The following is a 13,029-nucleotide window of genomic DNA, read 5'->3' as shown; positions in this document are numbered from 1 at the left end:
AGCTGGTTGATAAGCTGAATCAGGTCAGTTATAACTGGGGTTGGAGTTAAAACCTCCAGGAGCTTCTCTCTCCAGGAACAGGGTTGGAGTTAAAACCTACAGGAGGGAAGCTCTCCAGGAACAGGGTTGGAGTTAAAACCTACAGGAGGTTATCTCTCCAGGAGCAGGGTTGGAGTTAAAACCTACAGGAGCTTCTCTCTCCAGGAGCAGGGTTGGAGAGCCCTGATTTAACCTAAAGTAGCCGGCTTAAAAGTGTATCCGTCTCTGGAAAGAACAGGCGCGATGGATTTCGTCATTGTTGTTAATTACCACATTTCTGCACTGAACTAGGTTTGAATATTTGCTTAATGAAAACTGCAACTCCCTTCAGCCCAGCGTCCCACAAAGTTCTTTACTTGATGTCTCTCATGAATTATTTGATTTCTCTCTAGAGAAATGGTGCATTGGGCTCACACAAAAACTCAAAAACGACATGGAATTCAAAATATTTAACTGACGTCGGTCAATTACTTGGTTAAGCACTCAGCACTAGTGTGTGTGTGTGTGTGTGTGTGTGTGTGTGTGTGTGTGTGTGTGTGGTGTGTGTGTGTGTGTGTGTGTGTGTGTGTGTGTGTGTGTGTGTGTGTGTGTGTGTGTGTGTGTGTGTGTGTGTGTGTGTGCGTGCGTGCGTGCGTGCGTGGGTGCGTGCGTGTGATCATATCTATACTACTATAGTAATACTGTGATCATATCTACACTACTATAGTAATACTGCGATCATATCTATACTACTATAATAATACTGCGATCATATCTATACTACTACAGTAATACTGCGATCATATCTATACTACTACAGTAATACTGCGATCATATCTATACTACCATAGTAATACTGCGATCATATCTATACTACCATAGTAATACTGTGAGCATATCTACACTACTATAGTAATACTGCGATCATATCTATACTACTATGGTAATACTGCGATCATATCTATACTACTATAGTAATACTGTGATCATATCTATGCTACTATAGTAATACTGTGATCATATCTATGCTACTATAGTAATACTGTGATCATATCTATACTACTATAGTAATACTGTGATCATATCTATACTACTATAGTAATACTGTGATCATATCTATGCTACTATAGTACTACAGATCACAGCCATAGAAGCTGCTGCTTAGGAAAACCGTGTGTGTGTGTGTGAGTGTGCGTGTGTGTGTGTGTGTGTGTGTGTGTGTGTGTGTGTGTGTGTGTGTGTGTGTGTGTGTGTGTGTGTGTGTGTGTGTGTGTGTGTGTGTGTGCCTGTGTGTTTGTGTGTGTGCCTGTGTGTTTGTAGTCTCGAGAGGCTCAGAGACAAAGCGGAACACACATTTTCTGTTGTATCCTATTCTAGTCTTTGGAGAGGAAACAGGCTGGTTTGAGTTCTATTCTAGTCCTTGGAGAGGAAACAGGCCGGTTTGAGTTCTATTCTAGTCCTTGGAGAGGAAACAGGCCGGTTTGAGTTCTATTCTAGTCCTTGGAGAGGAAACAGGCCAGTTTGAGTTCTATTCTAGTCCTTGGAGAGGAAACAGGCCAGTTTGGGTTCTATTCTAGTCCTTGGAGAGGAAACAGGCCAGTTTGAGTTCTATTCTAGTCCTTGGAGAGGAAGCAGGCTGGTTTGGGTTCTATTCTAGTCCTTGGAGAGGAAACAGGCCAGTTTGGGTTCTATTCTAGTCCTTGGAGAGGAAACAGGCCAGTTTGGGTTCTATTCTAGTCCTTGGAGAGGAAACAGGCCAGTTTGAGTTCTATTCTAGTCCTTGGAGAGGAAGCAGGCTGGTTTGGGTTCTATTCTAGTCCTTGGAGAGGAAACAGGCCAGTTTGGGTTCTATTCTAGTCCTTGGAGAGGAAACAGGCCGGTTTGAGTTCTATTCTAGTCCTTGGAGAGGAAGCAGGCTGGTTTGGGTTCTATTCTAGTCCTTGGAGAGGAAGCAGGCTGGTTTGAGTTCTATTCTAGTCCTTGGAGAGGAAGCAGGCTGGTATGTGCTTGATCTGTGTATGTAGGCTATGTCATAGTGGCTGGAGACTTACCTCAGCCACATGGGGATACAGAATTTCATGTGTGATTGTGATGTCAGCGCTACACATTTACAGCGCTACACATTTAGCCTCCTCACTGTATGTGAGTGTACTATTGCCTCTGTCAAGAGGTCCAAGCTTTAATTGTACAGATGGTTGCACACTCACCCTTTAAGCACAAGGTTGTTGGTTCAAGCCCTGCTCTGGCTGTTCCCTCTCAGTTACTACAGTACATGCATTGCGCGAACACACACACACCAATTCTCCTCTACTAGGCCCAGAATAGGTTCTGTTTGCTTCTAGCAGAACTCGGCTAGGCCAAAAGTAAACATCTATGCTCGCATATCTTAAAATACCTTTGCTTGAAAAACGTTTGTCCCTCTCGAGACACCGTAGCTACTACATAGCCAGTAACACTTCCTCAAAATAGACTGGATTAATTTAAAACAAATCTGTCATTAAATTAGATTTTTTTTGAGGAGGAGATCTTAGTCAAACAATTTTACATCTAGCTAAGATGTTTGGTGCTGTCACGGCTGTTCAAAGGATCGGACCAAAATGCAGCGTGTTCGTAGTTCCACATAGTTTATTTACCGTGAAACAAAATGCAAACACTAAATACTTGAATACACAAAACAACAAACCGTGACGCAGAGAGAAAACACACTACTCAAGAATTGATCACCCACAAAAACAGGTGGGACAAACATCAACTTAAATATGACCTCCAATTAGAGACAACGACAACCGGCTGCCTCTAATTGGAGGTCATACCAAACAAAACGAACAAATACCAAACTAGAAACTGAACATAGAAATACAAAACATAGACAAACACCCCCCTGTCACGCCCTGCACTACTCTACCATAGAAAAGAACAACTTACTATGGTCAGGACGTGACAGGTGCAGTATTTCTCAAGTGATAAAATGTGCATGAAAGCTAGTTGTCTCTCCATACTTCTCATCCCTACTATTGACCAATTACTGACGAAGTGGTGTAGACTTCGGCAACCGATCTTCGACTTGCCTCAAGAAAAATGTTGTAAAAAAAAACTAAAAAACAGCCGAACACCAAAAACGAATAAAAACTTTCAAAATCTTGTCGTAATATTAATAATATTATGCAGAAAACCATTTTGACTGGCTAGCATGTTGACTGGCTAGCATGTTGACTGGCTAGCATGGCTTTAATGCAGAGCTTTGAAGTGGTGTGAAGAGATTCAGGAACAGGTTGTTGAGTGTGATTATTTAATCCCAGCTGGGCACACACTGGTTGAATCAACATTGTTTGCACGTCATTTCAATGAAATGACGTTGAACCAACTTGGAATAGACGTTGAATTGACATCTGTGCCCAGTGAGAAGGTTTCCGATGATAGTTTAATGTTGATCCCTTTTTTTAGGACACTACCTTATTTCTGACCACACCAACACAACACCACTTCTCAAACACTTTTTACGCTGCTGCTACTCTCTGTTTATCATATATGCATAGTCACTTTAACTATACATTCGTGTACATATTACCTCAATTGGGCTGACCAACCAGTGCTCCCGCACATTGGCTAACCGGGCTATCTGCATTGTGTCCCACCCACCACCCGCCAACTCCGCTTTTACGCTACTGTTACTCGCTGTTTATCATATATGCATAGTCACTTTAACCATATCTACATGTACATACTACCTCAATCAGCCTGACTAACCGGTGCCTGTATGTAGCCTCGCTACTTTTATTGCCTTGCTACTGTATATAGCCTGTCTTTTTACTGTTGTTTTATTTCTTTACTTACCAATTGTTCAACTAATACCTTTTTTGCACTATTGGTTAGAGCCTGTAAGTAAGCATTTCACTGTAAGGTCTACCTACACCTGTTGTATTCAGCTTACGTTACTGACAAACTTTGATTTGATTTGTTTCACACTCACACCAGGCAGATCAAGCTCTCAATAAATCAGTCAGAATAACAAACAGTCCAAGGGCCACCCACCAAAAAATGTTCTGTAATCAAGAAAACGGAAATGCTACATTTCCGCAACATAACGTAGAGAATGTAATGAACATTAACATTCTGATATTGATATGTTTGACCTTGTGTTATTATGGATCCCCATTAGTTCCTGCCAAGGCAGCAGCTACTCTTCCTGGTGTTTATTATGGATCCCCATTAGTTCCTGTCAAGGCAGCGGCTACTCTTCCTGGGGTTTATTATGGATCCCCATTAGTTCCTGTCAAGGCAGCAGCTACTCTTCCTGGGGTTTATTATGGATCCCCATTAGTTCCTGCCAAGGCAGCAGCTACTCTTCCTGGGGGTTTATTATGGATCCCCATTAGTTCCTGTCAAGGCAGCAGCTACTCTTCCTGGGGGTTTATTATGGATCCCCATTAGTTCCTGTCAAGGCAGCGGCTACTCTTCCTGGGGGTTTATTATGGATCCCCATTAGTTCCTGCCAAGCCAGCAGCTACTCTTCCTGGGGTTTATTATGGATCCCCATTAGCCAAGGCAGCAGCTACTCTTCCTGGAGTTTATTATGGATCCCCATTAGTTTCTGCCAAAGCAGCAGCTACTCTTCCTGGGGTTTATTATGGATACCCATTAGTTCCTGTCAAGGCAGCAGCTACAATTCTGGGTTTATCATGGATCCCCATTAGTTCCTGCCAAGGCAGCAGCTACTCTTCCTGGGGTTTATTATGGATCCCCATTAGTTCCTGCCAAGGCAGCAGCTACTCTTCCTGGGGTTTATTAAGGATCCCCATTAGTTCCTGCCAAGGCAGCAGCTACTCTTCCTGGGGTTTATTATGGATCCCCATTAGTTCCTGTCAAGGCAGCGGCTACTCTTCCTGGGGTTTATTATGGATCCCCATTAGCCAAGGCAGTAGCTACTCTTCCTGGAGTTTATTATGGATCCCCATTAGTTCCTGCCAAAGCAGCAGCTACTCTTCCTGGGGTTTATTATGGATCCCCATTAGTTCCTGTCAAGGCAGCAGCTACTCTTCCTGGGGTTTATTATGGATCCCCATTAGTTCCTGCCAAGGCAGCAGCTACTCTTCCTGGGGGTTATTATGGATCCCCATTAGTTCCTGCCAAGGCAGCAGCTACTCTTCCTGGGGTTTATTATGGATCCCCATTAGTTCCTGTCAAGGCAGCAGCTACTCTTCCTGGGGTTTATTATGGATCCCCATTAGTTCCTGTCAAGGCAGCAGCTACTCTTCCTGGGGTTTATTATGGATCTCCATTAGTTCCTGCCAAGGCAGCAGCTACTCTTCCTGGGGTTTATTATGGATCCCCATTAGTTCCTGCCAAGGCAGCAGCTACTCTTCCTGGGGTTTATTATGGATCCCCATTAGTTCCTGCCAAGGCAGCAGCTACTCTTCCTGAGGTTTATTATGGATCCCCATTAGTTCCTGCAAAGCAGCAGCTACTCTTCCTGGGGTTTATTATGGAACCCCATTAGTTCCTGCCAAGGCAGCAGCTACTCTTCCTGAGGTTTATTATGGATCCCCATTAGTTCCTGCCAAGGCAGCAGCTACTCTTCCTGAGGTTTATTATGGATCCCCATTAGTTCCTGCAAAGCAGCAGCTACTCTTCCTGGGGTTTATTATGGATCCCCATTAGTTCCTGCCAAGGCAACAGCTACTCTTCCTGGGGTTTATTATGGATCCCCATTAGTTCCTGCGAAAGCAGCAGCTACTCATCCTGGGGTCCACACTGGAGCACGGAGCTATGTTGTACATTCAGGGTTCCTCCTTACATCAACTCAAGCAACATGTTGCCTTCACTGATCTGGATGAACCCCCCCGAAACGTGGAAATATATTTTAACCATGTGTTTTTTTCAGGTTAATGTAAGACGTTTTAGCAGCTGTATTTAGCCTACAAGGGCCACCATTGCTTTTGCCTACTAGCCAAACCATAGACAGCTCAACATTTGCTAGCTAACACAGTGGTTAACCTTTAACTGCAGGGAGCTAAATCAGGGTCACACAGGACGTTTATTTGGTAGTTTTAAACAAATCTACTTTGAATCAAAGGTATACACCTCACACACGTGGTTGTGTGAATAAAAAGATACCTGGACCATGTCAGGTATAGAGAAATGGATTCAATTCTGAGTTTGCATCCTAATTTTACACTTTATATACATCACAGAAGACAGAAATATAATAAAACCGTTTCACATAGAAACACTGGATTTTCGGTGTAAAAAAAAAATGTGTTTATTAATTTATGAAATTATGAAACTGTCACAGGTTCTGTGTTATTTGATTGTTGTTTCCTTGGTTACCGCTGGTTCCCCTTACCCTGTTTTCTAGTTTCCAGGTTACCCTGATGTATTACTTATTGGATTCACCTGTGTTTAATTACCTTCTCTGTTCTGGCCTGTGTCTTTGCTCAGGACTCATGTTTTATTAGTGTGTTCTTGTGCTGTTGCCTTGTTTCTGTTAAGACTCTTAAGTAAAAGATTTGGATTTACCCTTACCTCTACTTGCTGTGTTTCTCTGCGCCTGGGTTCGAGTTCGTACTAGCATTATCGTTACAGAAACATATCAATAACGTTCCACCCATGAGGCCACTAGAGGGCGCTTTGGTCATTTACATGCAGGAAATTACCAAAATAAATAAATAAAAAGCTAAATTAAACACTGATCCTGGCATCTAAGAAACATTTATTTAGCATGTTTTAAACAAGTTCTTATTTTCTCGTATTATTTCAGGATTCCTCCAGTCCGGTAATATGCATCGCTTTCTGCATGGACATGAAATGTATGTAACATTAGTTACCGAGATGTAACATGGCAACCTTAGAATGTTGCTAGGGGTAATTACCCAAAAATGTGTTATGATTTCAAAATCGTACCTTTGATTTATAATATTAAATTAAATGTGCACATTTTCCAAGTTTTGAATCAGACAATGTTCATGTTCATAACATTATCTTCGTAATGATATTGAAACTTTACAGTTTTGTTTTCTGGGTCACTGTCACGTCCTGACCCTAGTAAGATGTCTTTTTCTATAGTAGAGTAGGTCAGGGCGTGACAGGGGGTGTTTTGGGTTTTCTATGTTTTCTATTTCTATGTTTGAGTTCTTGGTTTTTCTGTTTCTATGTTGGGGTTGTTTGGGTTGATCTCCAATTGGAGGCAGCTGATCCTCGTTGCCTCTGATTGGAGATCGTATTTAAGTGGTGTTTTTTTCTTCCTGTTTTTGTGGGTGATTATCTTTTGAGTAGTGTGTTTTCCCCTCTCTGCGTCACGTTTCTTTTTTTGTTGTTGTGTGTATTCAAGTATTTTCGTGTATTGCATTTAGTTTCACTATAAATAAAATATGTGGAACTACGAACACGCTGCATTTTGGTCCGATCCTTCGAACAGCCTTGACAGTCACAGAATACCTTTTCTCAAGCATTTTTAGACTAAATGACATGTAACGCTTCAGCCACCTGAGTTATGCTGGTCTATACTGTAGAATATTGCTAAATAAATATCTGAGTCCCAAGTTTTACTATTTCAGTTGAATCATAAATTTCTTATGAATGTAATCCAACTTTGCCGGCTATGTTACTTGTTATGACATTTCTACAGATTCCTATGAGACCACTGTGTGGGAGCTACAGGCGTGCTATAAAGTCAAACCCACATGACATTTACAATCTCCCATGGCTTAGGGAAGTACATGAAACTTCAAACCAAATCCCCAGTCTCCTCTCAACACCAGTATATGTAGTGCTAACTTAAATAGCCTAGCGGGGCTAGCTAGTAGTGTATACGAATCGTAGACGGCCGGCCAGATGGAAAGACTGAGGGTGTTGTGACCTCGTTACACCCGCCGGGGACAGACCTTGACTCACTCACTTCCTGGTCTCAGTTTATGTTGAGCAACCCACTTGGTTACAGCACTATAACATGGGAGTAAACACAGGACAACGTCTGTCTGTCTGTCTGTCTGTCTGTCTGTCTGTCTGTCTGTCTGTCTGTCTGTCTGTCTGTCTGCTCTCTTCTCTCTATCTGTTTGTCTGTCTGTCTGTCTTGCTCTCTTGCTCTCTTGCTATCTCTATCGCTGTCTGTCTGTCTGTCTGTCTGTCTGTCTGTCTGTCTGTCTGTCTGTCTGTCTGTCTGTCTGTCTGTCTGTCTGTCTGTCTGTCTGTCTGTCTGTCTCTGTCTCTCTTGCTATCTCTATCTCTGTCTGTCTCTCTTGCTATCGCTATCTCTGTCTGTCTGTCTGTCTGTCTGTCTGTCTGTCTGTCTGTCTGTCTGTCTGTCTGTCTGTCTGTCTGTCTGTCTGTCTGTCTGTGCTGTCTGTCTGTCTGTCTGTCTGTCTGTGCTGTCTGTCTATCTCTGTCTGTCTGTCTGTCTGTCTGTCTGTCTGTCTGTGCTGTCTGTCTGTCTGTCTGTCTGTCTGTCTGTCTGTCTGTCTGTCTGTCTGTCTGTCTGTCTGTCTGTCTGTCTGTCTGTCTGTCTGTCTGTCTGTCTGTCTGTCTGTCTGTCTGTCTGTCTGTCTGTTTGTCTCTCTCTCTTTCTCTCTCTCTCTGTCTGTCTGCCTGCATGTCTGTCTTTCTGTCCGTCCGTCTGTCTCTCTGAACATGTAGACTTTAAACTCACTTCAAAGGAGTCCGCACCTGCTGTCTCGACCTCTGAATGCTCGGCTATGAAAAGCCAACTGACATTTGCTCCTGAGGTGGTGACCTGTTGCACCCTCGACAACCACTGTGATTATTATTTGGACGTCTTGAAGAACGACCTGGCCTTAATGGCCATGTACTCTTAATCTCCACCTGGCGCAGCCAGAAGAGGACTGGCCACCTGTCAGAGCCTGGTTCCTCTCAAGGTTTCTTCCTAGGTTCCTGCCTTTCTAGGGAGTTTTCCCTAGCCACCATGCTTCTACATCTGCATTGCTTGCTGTTTGTGGTTTTAGGCTGGGTTTCTGTACAAGCACTTTGTGACAACTGCTAATGTAAAAAAGGGCTTTATAAAATAAATTTGATTGAATTTGATTGACAAGACCTGAGCAGGAAAACCTCCGGGTCCTTGATATTATACGTACGTGTATTCTGTCAAAAAAAAAAGGACAAAAGATTAAGGATTAAAACTGTATAAATCATTATCCCCACCTTGTCCTAGTTATCGTATCCGTCAGTGTATCAGTATGTCCTCTCTAACGTTTGTGATTTCTCCTTCCTTCTCACAGACCGCTTTACGGAGGAGAGGGAGCAGGGAAACGTTTAAGGACAAGAAGTATCCGAACCAGGAGGACAGTGCAGATCTCAGGTGTCAGCTGCAGTTCTCTAAGGAAGAATCTACCCTAATGCGTAAGAAGATGGCCAAGCTGGGGAGGGAGAAGGAAGAGCTAGAGCAGGAGATACAGAAGTATAAGTCAGTCTACGGGGACGTGGACAGCCCTCTACCCCTGGCAGAGCTTGCAGGTGGTGGGCCCCACAGCACCAGAGAGGCCGAGCTACGGCTCAGACTCAAATTGGTGGAGGAAGAGGCTAATATTCTGGGTAGGAAGATCGTTGAACTAGAGGTAGGTGCCCTGACTATTTTACCTTTGGCTGTGTCCCCCAAATGTCACCCTTTCCCACTACTATAGACCAGGTCCCTATCCACTACTATAGACCAGGGCCCTATGTACTACTATAGACCAGGTCCCTATCTACTACTATAGACCAGGGCCCTATGTACTACTATAGACCAGGTCCCTATCCACTACTATAGACCAGGGCCCTATGCACTACTATAGACCAGGGCCCTATCCACTACTATAGACCAGGGCCCTATGTACTACTATAGACCAGGTCCCTATCTACTACTATAGACCAGGGCCCTATGTACTACTATAGACCAGGTCCCTATCCACTACTATAGACCAGGGCCCTATGCACTACTATAGACCAGGGCCCTATGTACTACTATAGACCAGGGCCCTATTTACTACTATAGACCAGGGCCCTTTGTACTACTATAGACCAGGGCCCTATGTACTACTGTAGACCAGGGCCCTATGCACTACTATAGACCAGGGCCCTATCCACTACTATAGACCAGGGCCCTATGTACTACTATAGACCAGGGCCCTATCCACTACTATAGACCAGGGCCCTATGTACTACTATAGACCAGGGCCCTATGTGCTACTATAGACCAGGGCCCTGTGTACTACTATAGACCAGGGCACTATCCACTACTATAGACCAGGTCCCTATCCACTACTATAGACCAGGGCCCTATGTACTACTATAGACCAGGTCTCTATCCACTACTATAGACCAGGTCCCTATCCACTACTATAGACCAGGGCCCTATGTACTACTATAGACCAGGGCCCGATGCGCTACTATAGACCATGGCCCGATGTACTACTATAGACCAGGGCCCTATGCACTACTATAGACCAGGGCCCTATCCACTACTATAGACCAGGGCCCTATGTAATACTATAGACCAGGGCCCTATGTAATACTATAGACCAGGGCCCTATCGACTACTATAGACCAGGTCCCTATGCACTACTTTTGAACAGGGCCCTATGCACTACCAGGGCCCGATGCATTCCCAGGGCCCAGGGGGGTGTAAAGCAGTGAACTACATAGTAAATAAGAGACCATTTCGAAAACAAACTTTGTCATCATTTTTATCTTTCGTACAACAAAGAAAATCATTTCCTAAATAAAACATGACATTGTGATCATTATTATCAGGTGGAGAACCGAGGCCTGAGGGCTGAGAACGAGGACATCCGTTGCCAGTACGAGAGGGACTGTTTCGGCCGGGAGCCCTTCAGCAGCATGCCCTCCTCCCCGTACGGCGGAGACGCTCTGGAGTCAGCCGGGGAGCTGCGGCGCCACCTACAGTTTGTAGAGGAAGAGGCAGAACTTCTACGGCGGTCCATCTCAGAGATCGAGGACCACAACAAACAGCTGACCTCCGAACTGAACCGCTTCAAGTTTGGCCCGCGAGACGAGGAGGTCGATGTTGGAGTGATGCTGATGAAGACCGGTAATGGGGGTAACGGTGGCGGCGGGGGTAACGGGAGCGGTGTGGTGATGATGGAAGAGCTGAAAGCATCCAGGATGCAGATCAACGAGCTCAGTGGGAAGGTGTGTTGTATGATGTACTACAGTACCCATAATGCTCTGTGTATGATGTACTACAGTACCCATAATGCTCTGTGAATGACTCACTAGAGTAACAATAATGCTCTGTGCATTGTATCCCGTTGTTATCTTAGTAAAGACGTTTTATCTTAAGATGTTCCTGAAGCTAACATAATGTTGTCTTCTCTCTGAAGCTAACATAATGGTGTACTGTCTCTGAAGCTAACATAAGGGTGTCTTCTCTCTGAAGCTAACATAATGGTGTCTTCTCTCTGAAGCTAACATAATGTTGTCTTCTCTCTGAAGCTATCATAATGTTGTCTTCTCTCTGAAGCTAACATAATGGTGTCTTTTCTCTGAAGCTAACATAATGGTGTCTTCTCTCTGAAGCTAACATAATGTTGTCTTCTCTCTGAAGCTAACATAATGTTGTCTTCTCTCTGAAGCTAACATAATGGTGTACTGTCTCTGAAGCTAACATAATGTTGTCTTCTCTCTGAAGCTAACATAATGTTGTCTTCTCTCTGAAGCTAACATAATGTTGTCTTCTCTGAAGCTAACATAATGGTGTACTGTCTCTGAAGCTAACATAATGTTGTCTTCTCTCTGAAGCTAACATAATGGTGTACTGTCTCTGAAGCTAACATAATGTTGTCTTCTCTCTGAAGCTAACATAATGTTGTCTTCTCTCTGAAGCTAACATATTGGTGTCTTCTCTCTGAAGCTAACATAATGGTGTACTGTCTCTGAAGCTAACATAATGTTTTCTTCTCTCTGAAGCTAACATAATGGTGTACTGTCACTGAAGCTAACATAATGGTGTCTTCTCTCTGAAGCTAACATAATGGTGTCTTCTCTCTGAAGCTAACATAATGTTGTCTTCTCTCTGAAGCTAACATAATGTTGTCTTCTCTCTGAAGCTAACATAATGGTGTACTGTCTCTGAAGCTAACATAATGTTGTCTTCTCTCTGAAGCTAACATAATGGTGTCTTCTCTCTGAAGCTAACATAATGTTGTCTTCTCTCTGAAGCTAACATAAGGGTGTCTTCTCTCTGAAGCTAACATAATGTTGTCTTCTCTCTGAAGCTACCATATTGGTGTCTTCTCTCTGAAGCTAACATAATGGTGTACTGTCTCTGAAGCTAACATAATGTTGTCTTCTCTCTGAAGCTAACATAATGGTGTACTGTCTCTGAAGCTAACATAATGTTGTCTTCTCTCTGAAGCTAACATAAGGGTGTCTTCTCTCTGAAGCTAACATAATGTTGTCTTCTCTCTGAAGCTACCATATTGGTGTCTTCTCTCTGAAGCTAACATAATGGTGTACTGTCTCTGAAGCTAACATAATGTTGTCTTCTCTCTGAAGCTAACATAATGGTGTACTGTCTCTGAAGCTAACATAATGTTGTCTTCTCTCTGAAGCTAACATAAGGGTGTCTTCTCTCTGAAGCTAACATAATGGTGTACTGTCTCTGAAGCTAACATAATGGTGTCTTCTCTCTCAAGCTAACATATTGGTGTACTGTCTCTGAAGCTAACATAATGTTGTCTTCTCTCTGAAGCTAACATAATGGTGTACTGTCTCTGAAGCTAACATAATGTTGTCTTCTCTCTGAAGCTAACATAATGTTGTCTTCTCTCTGAAGCTAACATAATGTTGTCTTCTCTGAAGCTAACATGATGGTGTACTGTCTCTGAAGCTAACATAATGTTGTCTTCTCTCTGAAGCTAACATAATGGTGTACTGTCTCTGAAGCTAACATAATGTTCTCTTCTCTCTGAAGCTAACATAATGTTGTCTTCTCTCTGAAGCTAACATATTGGTGTCTTCTCTCTGAAGCTAACATAATGGTGTACTGTCTCTGAAGCTAACATA

The 13,029-nt window shown here is 43.3% G+C and overlaps 1 protein-coding gene across 1 annotated transcript in view; it reads left to right on the top strand.

The window, feature by feature from the left end:
- The window catches only part of mtcl1 (microtubule crosslinking factor 1), a 268,316-nt gene that overhangs the window by 89,678 nt on the left and 165,609 nt on the right, over positions 1-13,029 (top strand). Inside the window, exons 4-5 of the mRNA XM_045694519.2 lie at positions 9,246-9,581; positions 10,756-11,154. Of these exons, the coding sequence (XP_045550475.2) occupies positions 9,246-9,581; positions 10,756-11,154 (735 nt within the window). The remainder of the gene's footprint in view (positions 1-9,245; positions 9,582-10,755; positions 11,155-13,029) is intronic.

Source organism: Salmo salar, chromosome 14, assembly GCF_965601325.2.
Source record: "Salmo salar chromosome 14, fSalSal1, whole genome shotgun sequence".
Taxonomy (NCBI): Eukaryota; Metazoa; Chordata; class Actinopteri; order Salmoniformes; family Salmonidae; genus Salmo; species Salmo salar.
This window is presented reverse-complemented; position numbering and strand designations above follow the sequence as displayed.